Genomic DNA, 8688 nt, shown 5'->3' with positions numbered 1-8688 from the left:
ACATGTATCATATGATCTCACTGATATGAGTATTCTTAATCTCAGGAAACAAACTGAGGGTTGCTGGAGTGGTGGGCGGTTGGAGGGATGGGGTGGCTGGGTGATAGGCACTGGGGAGTGTATGTGCTATGGTGAGCACTGTGAATTGTACAAGACTGTTGAATCACAGACCTCTACCTGTGAAACAAATAATATATGTTAAAAAAAAAAAAAGAACATAGCAAGAAGAGGAAAATGAAGGGGGGGAAATCGGATGGGGAGATGAACCATGAGAGACTATGGACTCTGAGAAACAAACTGAGGGTTCTGGAGGGGAGGGGGGTGGGGGGGATGGGTTAGCCTGGTGAGGGTATTAAAGAGGTCACGTACTGAAATGAGCACTGTGTGTTACACGCAAACAATGAATCATGGAACAGTACATCAAAAACTAATGATGTAATGTATGATGATTAATATAAAAAATCTAATGATGAATATATGGTGATTAACATAACAATAAAATTAAAAAATTCTTTTTAAAAAAGGGGGAAAAACACAAAAAAATAAAATAAAACTTTAGGTGAAATAGGAAGTTAAAATGTTAAATTTAAATGCAAATGTAGTCATGTTTAAGACTTTATAAAACAAATGTGATATCTCTACCGGAAGAAGAATTCACTACATCATTGTATAAGTACATCCTAAGTGATATAAAATGATCAATTGTTCACCATGAAAAATGAGAAAAAGACAAGCAAAATATACCTGGCAGAACAGTTATCTTGACATTTTTCCATTAAACATATAAAACTTTTCCAGTCTATTAAAGTAATATTAAATTACCTGAAGGAATCATGCCCTGTGAAGCCAGGCCCAATGTTATAATGTACATTAAGACTTCCCTTCCAGCTGTCATCTGGTGGAGCAGTTCCTCCCATGTGACTGTTGAGAGAAAATGAAAATGACAGAAAAAGGCTGAGCATCACAATTTCTTAGAAGAAATCATGAAGTCTGATAATGAGATATTTCATTCATACATTTAACAAATATTTATTGAGCCCAGTACTGTCAATATGCCCTTTCTTTGTGCAACTTACATTTTAGCAAGAGAGCCAAAATTGAAATATATGAAGTACTTACTATGTTTGTGGAAAGAGGGCTTAGGAAAAAAAAAAAAATAGGGAGAGGAAATGAGAAGCATCAGCCTCCTTACTTTTGACTTTATGTAGGGAAGCATTAGATCTAAGAAATAGTGAAAATAGCAAACTCATGACTGGGTTAAGGAGAAGAAACTAATTTCTAGAGAAGCTGCTGGTTACCTAGTGGGCACTCATAAAACAATTATTAAATTGTATTGGTACAGACATCTAAAAAAAATAAAAGTGGGAGATTTATGAAAGAACATCAATAATAGAATGCAAGAATAGCAAACATTAATTTAATGTTTACTATATTCTAGATACTTTACACACTTGCATTGATCTCATCTCCTCCTCATAATAACCTTACTAGGGAGAAAAAATTACTATCCTCATTTCACAGATAAGGAAACTGAATCAGAGAAAGATTAAGTAATTGGTCCAAGTTCACACATCTAATAAGTGGTGGGCACTGTAATATTTTTAAAATACAGGTCAAGTACAAATATCAAATGAATATCAAAGAAAATCCAACTATTTGAAAAATCTCCAATCAGCATTTTTATCTTGGACACAGTTTTGCACTTGAGACTTTCATTTGTAGCAGACTAAAGGTTTCTTACCATTTCTTGGTGTACTCTGTTATTCCTACTTCAGGAACTATTTTGAAATAAGACTTTTTTTAAAACTCATTTTCCTACTTTGTTTCCTTATTTTTTTTTAAATTTTTTGAGGTATAAGTGACCTATAACATTGGTTTCAGGTATACAACCAGACTTTATCCTAACGTAATTAGATTACATTGGTTTTAGACAAGAAAATGGACACATTAGTGTAAAATATCTTAAATCTCATATCCAATTAGAAAATCATACCGTAGTAATATTTCTGCATCATTATACCCAATAGGATGTACAGGGATCTTGGGGATTCCCACTCCTTCTTTGACATCAAGTCTAAAGGTGTACTCTGCAGAAATTAATTGCATAAAATGAAAACAGCTGAAAAATCTGAGCAAGGGGCATAAAGAAATTTCTTTTATTACTATCTCAGATTTATTACATGTTTGAAATTATATCAAAATTCAAAGTTCCCCCAAAACCAATGATTGTTTTACCTAATATAGCCTATTTAATTCAACAGTAAGAAATTAAATCATTCAAATTTTAATAAAATCAACTATGGGGATTATAAATTTCCAAATTTGTTTTGACATTTCATGTAATTCTCTTAAATTTTACAAGAATATTTTATTTCCTCAAGGAGATCTTGAATCCTTCTTAGGGAAGCTTCAGTTAACTAGTTGCCTGGAAAATGTGTCCCAAATTCTGAAACTAGATATAACTGAAAAAAAATTAAAGGGAATTTATGAGATCTTGGGAATAATAAAGATCTTATTCAAATAGTAATACAATATTCTCTTTAAAGGAAGACTAATAGTACTGTCAGAATTAAAACCTCATTGGGACTTTGGCTTTCAGCCAAAATAGTTGTATAGCACTAAAATACCTATCTTAGAAACAAAGGAAGATTTCAATCAAATGACATCAGATTCCACCTCAAGAAAATAGAAAAGAATAAATAAGGCAAAAATAAACAGAGAAAGAACATTATAAAGGTCAGAGCAGAAATGCAAGAAATAGGAGACAGAAAAATGGTAGCAATTATGAATAAAATCCAAAGCTGGTTTTTTGAGATCAATAAAACTGATAAATCTCTAGCAAGACAATTCAGGAAAAAAAGAAAAAAAGAGAGAGAGAGAGAAACTGCCATGATCAGGAATAAAGAACAGAATATCACTCTAGTACCCTGCACATGCACACACGGACACACACACGCATACAGAATGAGAATATTATGAACAACTCTATTAAATTTAACTTAGAGAAAATGGACAAAATCTGTGGAAGACATAAACTACCAAAGCTCAATCAACAGTAAATGGACAACCTAAATAGCCACATACCTATTTTAAAAATTGAATTTGTAGTTAAAAACATGCCTACAAACAAAACTTCAGGCCCAGATTTGCTAGGGAATTCTACCAAATGTTTATAGGCAAAAATGACTCATTCTATGTAAACTCTTACAAACAACAAAGATAAAATAGTTCCCAACTTACCCCATAAGGCCAACATTACTCTGATACCAAAATGAGAACAAAATACTACAAGAAAATAAATCTGTAGGCCAATATCCCTCATGACTAAAAAGAGATATGCTTAACAAAATTTTAAATTCAGTGATATACCAACAACATATAAAAGGATAACGTATTGTGACTAAGAGTTTATCCTAGGATGGGAGGGTTGGTTTAACATTCAAAACTCTATTAGTATAATTTAACGAAAGTAATATAACAACTTATCATCTCAAGACTCAGTAAAAGCATTTGACAAAATTCATTATACATTCCTAGATAAATGTGCTAAGATAAAATCTCTTAGCCTATTAGAAGTAAACTCCCCCAGCTTGACAAAAAGAATCTAAAATAAAACCTACAGATGTATCATACTTAACAGAGAAAGACTGGATTTTTTCTTCTTGAGGCAGGAACAAGGTAAGGACATCTCCTCTAACACCTTTCTCCAGAAATGTATGAGAGGTACTAGCCAGTATACTAAGGCAAACACATTTTAAAAAGTAAAGGGCATCCAGATTGGAAAAAAAGAAAACCGTATTTACAGAAAACATGATCGTCTATGTAAAAACTGACGGTATCTACAGAAACCTACTAGAACTATTTAGTAAGTTTAACAAGCTTGCAGGATACAAGACTGACGTATTTCTTCTACAAAGTATTTCTACTTACTAGCATTGGACATATGGAAATTGAAATTTAAAATGTATTATTAAAAAGCATACAACTAGGAAATGCATATGGGTAAATGAGAAAGATGTGCACAAGCCATACAGTAAAACTGCAAACATGTGGAGTTAGTTAAAGAATACCTAAGTAAATGGAGAGTTGTGCCATGTGTATGAATCAAAATATTCATTATTTTTTAAGATGTCAGTTCTCCCCAAATTGACCTATAGATTTAATTCAATCTCAATCAAATTCCCAGGACACTTTTCAATGGAAATTAATAAGCTGAATCTAAAATTCACATGGAAAGGACCTAGAATAGCCCCAAAAACTTTGAAAAAAAAAATGTTAATTTGGAGGATTTACATATCTATTCGAATGTAAAATTAAAAAGACTGACCAAACTAAAGGTAGCAAGGATATAGAATCTGGAACACTCATGCACTGCTGCTAGAATGTAAAATGGTACAAACATTTTGGAAAACAATTTGAAAATTTCTCCAAAAGTTAAATATGCATCTATCATATTATCCAGTTGTTCGATTACTATATATTTACCCAGGAGAAATAAAAGCATATGTACATATAAAGACTTGTATACAACTGTTCATAGCAGCTTTATGTATAAGAGTCCCCAAACTAAAAACGATCTGAATGTCCATCCAAGTAAATGAATAAACAAACTGTAGTGTATCCATTCAATGAAATACTACTCAGCATAAAAAGGAATGAACCATTGACACAGACATCAACATGGATGGATCTCGAAATAATTATGCTGACTGAAAGCAGATCAGTGGTTTAGGGACTGGCAGAGAGTGGGCAGGAAGGGTTTGGAGGAAAGTATTATAAGAGAGGAGTGAAAACTTTTTGGGTCATGGATATGTTCATTATATTAATTGTGGAGGGAGTTACACAGATGTTCAACATGTAAAATGTGAAAAGTTTTGACAACACCCAAAAACTCATTGATATTGAAAAAAAAATACAAATGTATGATATCTAGAGAAGGCTAAAATCACCAATCAATTCAGAAAACCAAAGTTCTAGTTTGGTAAAAGCAGTATTACTTAGGGTATGGGGATCTATGTTTCTGCACCTCTGCTAAAAGTAGAGAAAAATTCAACGGGCCCTTCCCTCTCCATGTCCACACCTCATGAAAATTTGAAACGAAAGTAATATATGGGAATTGTTTTTTAATTCTTAGCAACAGTAATCCAAAATATTGTAATTGTATACAATTTTAAGGTTATCTTGTAGATGTTTGCTTTTATGTCTTCTGTAAGGGCAGGTAGTATTTTTGCAAAAATGGGTGAACCAGGACAGGCCCATCCATTACCTTTAGCTGGATAGCCTGGAGTGAGCGGGTCCCCAGCACCATTCAAATTTAATACATTCCCTCTCTGTGCTGCAGTTCCAGGAAGGTTCCATCCTTTAGGATATGGCTGTACTGCGGGGGCAAAGTAATCCGCTGGATCGGAGTACAAGATGATTCCTATGGCTCCTGCTAACATGGCATTTTTAACCTGCAGGGGCAATGTGCAATCCATAATGTAGAACTGGCAGATGATTAATTCATCTAAGAGAAAATCAATTTAATAATGTAAGGAACTTGAGACACTGCTTTTTATCATGCTGCTAGACATTCAGTTCTTTATGCCTTGAATACAATTTCTCTCCTGGGGGGAGCTAACAACTCTCATTTATTCTATACAACTCCAAACAAGTTATTGTCTCTTCTGTGAAACAGTCCTATTGTGGCTAGAACTGCAAAATTAATGTTCCCTTCTTTCTACCTCTTCTAATTTGTACATATTTCTGTTATAGGATGGGTCATAGTATTTTAAAATATCTTTAAAATATCTTTCTCCCTTGCTAGACTGAGGGTGTTCTTAGAAAAGGGACCATGTCTTGTTTACTTTTAACTATCCACCCTCCAAAGTCTGGCACATCATAGAAATATCTGTGGAACTAAAATAATTTAAAGTTCTATACAGAGTGTGTGAAAAATTGCCTACTGTGTTTTGTAAATATTTTCTAACAATCCAAACTGACCACATAGGAAAATCTTTCCTGCAAGATTCTTAATTCATTACCAGAAATACTGTAGCAAAAGATAGATTACAATAAGTCTTGATTAACTAAAACACACTGCAATATTCAGAAAGCATTCTTACAATATGAATGGGAGTACAATCTGTCACAACTTTTTTTGAAGGGCAATTTGATGCCTGCCAAAATTTTGAAAGAATATACATGTTGACTCAGCCATTAAATTTCTAGGAATCCATACTATAAAAATCTTCACATAAATGTTCAAGTATATGGACTAAGATGTTCACAATGGAATTATTTTTAATAGTAATAAATTCAAGCCAAGCATCTGTCAATGCAGGAATGGTTAAACTGCTTATCACTTCTACAAAGTATTATGTACCCATCAAAATAACAAGGTATTTACTTAATAAGCAGCTATATAGAATTAACTAAGTACCAGGCACTATCATAAGTGTTTTCAAACATAAAGTTATTTAATCTTCATAAGGATTCTAGGAGATTAATGCTATTATTAGCATTCTCACTTTATGTATGAGGAAACACTGGCAGAGAAAGATTAAATAACTGCTCACAGTAAAAGATTGAGAGAACAGGGAGCCTAGACTAGACCAGAATCTATGTTGTAAGAATCTAGAGTCCTATACTCGTAACGACACATTATACAACTCTCAGTGTTTTGACATGAAGGAATACCTATATATTATTGCTGAGTGAGAAAATAAAGTTATATATAGTATATGACACCATCTTCATAAAAAAGCTGTATAATATTTGTAAAATTAGTATCTAGAAAAAGATATTTATATTCATATGTCACAGAATTAGGTCTAAGAAAAGCTGGGAAGATTGATCATGTCTGGGCAAATAAAATGGGCAATGTAGGGGATCTTTCAGTTTTCAGTTTACAAAAAATTTCCCTCAAAAAATTTTAAAAAGCAAATTTTGTTTCTGTTATAAAAGTAATTTCCTTTTCTAGATAGGTGAGGTAAAATAAAAACAGGATTTCCTGTGCAACCGTGGCAAATAGGAAGATTTTTTAAATACATATATTGAGGTAATTCTGAAAAAAAAAGTGCAAGCTGATCATTTACATTTAGAGGATATACACTATCCTCTTCTCTCTAGAAAAGGAGGTGATACAATACTTTATTTCCTCTGAAGATTTTTCCGTATCTTGCAATAACAATCTTTCCACTACAGTTGATGTTCATCTCTCTTTCCAGTTTGAAAAAATCTTCAGTACGAGCATAGTTCACATACATAAGATCTCCCTGTAAGGAAAAGAAAAAATTTAAAAATACATAGAATACTGCTACAATTAAAGGGAAAACCAATGAGTAAGTTTGCTCCACAATACCACATCATCAAAAGTTATCTTTCCTGGATTGGGCTTGAAAAACAGATCCGTGCTAATTCTGTATGTTTTTAGAAAATATTTCAGTACTTTGAAAGGTTGAAAAAAATGCCAATATGTAACACTTTAAACAGTGTGTTCTGTTTTGAAGAGATTATCGGCATATACTGAACCAGAGGAAATAGAGATCATTTAAAAAATCCCAACTATGTTTTAAACAACCCACTGCACCAAAAATAATAAAATACCTAGGAATAAACTTAACCAAGGAGTTGAAAGAACCTGTACTCTGAAAACTATAAAATACTGATAAAAGAAATTGAAGAAGACACAAATAAATGGAAAGATACTCCATGCTCACAGATTGGAATATCATTTAATATCATTAAAATGTCCATACTACCAATGCAATCTACAGATTCCACGCAACCCCTATCAAAATACCAACAGCCTTTGTCACAGGACTATGAAAAATAATACTAAAATGTGTATGGAACCACAGAACACTTGAATTAGCCAAAGCAAGCATGAGAAAGAACAAAGCTGGCGGTATCACAATCCCAAATTTCAAGATAGATTACAAAGCTGTAGTAATCAAAACAGCATAGTACTGGCATGACGACAGACACATAGATCAATGGACCAGAATAAAGTCCAGAAGTAAATCCACACTTATACAATCAAATAATCTATGACAAAGGAGGCGAGAATATACAGTGAGGAAAAGACAGTCTCTTCAATAAATGGTACTAGGAAAACTGAACAGCTTTATGCAAAAGAATGAAACCAAGATAGTTTCTTACACCATCCACAAAAATAAATTAAACATGGATTAATGGTCTCTAAATATGAGACCTGAAACCATAAAACACCTAAAAGAAAACACAGGGGAGTAATTTCTTTGACATCAGCCTTAACAACATTTTTCTAGATATGTCTCCTTGGGCACAGGAAACAAAAGCAAAAATAAACTATTGGGACTACAGCAAAATAAAAGCTTTTGCACAGCAAAGAAAACCATAAACCTAACTAAAGAGGGGAAAGATAGTTGTAAATGATATATCCAGTAAGGGGTTAATATCCAAACTATATAAAGACCTTATAAAACCCAATACCAAAAAATATGTACATACATACATAATCAGATTAAAATGGGCAAAAGAGCACTTTTTCATGTGTCTGTTGGGCATTTGGATGTCTTCTTTGGAAAAATGTCTGTTCATGTCTTCTACCCATTTCTTGATTGGATTATTCTTTGGGTATTGAGTTTGGTAAGTTCTTTATAGATTTTGGATACTAGCCCTTTATCTGATATGTCATTTGCAAACATCTTCTCCCATTGTCTTTTG

At 32.9% G+C, this 8688-nt stretch overlaps 1 protein-coding gene across 1 annotated transcript; it reads right to left on the bottom strand.

Annotated features, from left to right (window-relative positions):
* Positions 1-822: 822 nt before the first annotated feature.
* Positions 823-7278, bottom strand: LOC102740823 (N-acetylated-alpha-linked acidic dipeptidase 2; the record flags this gene model as incomplete). Its single annotated transcript, XM_081811440.1, has 4 exons — positions 7131-7278; positions 5267-5453; positions 1994-2087; positions 823-921 (listed from the first exon to the last, which is right to left on the bottom strand). Coding segments are annotated over exons 1-4 (497 nt in total), but the record flags the coding sequence as incomplete, so codon positions are not given.
* Between the last annotated feature and the right edge of the window lie 1410 nt (positions 7279-8688).

Source organism: Leptonychotes weddellii, unplaced genomic scaffold (genome assembly GCF_054177405.1).
Source record: "Leptonychotes weddellii isolate Sample4059 unplaced genomic scaffold, ASM5417740v2 HiC_scaffold_7661, whole genome shotgun sequence".
In the NCBI taxonomy this organism is placed as follows: Eukaryota; Metazoa; Chordata; class Mammalia; order Carnivora; family Phocidae; genus Leptonychotes; species Leptonychotes weddellii.
This window is presented reverse-complemented; position numbering and strand designations above follow the sequence as displayed.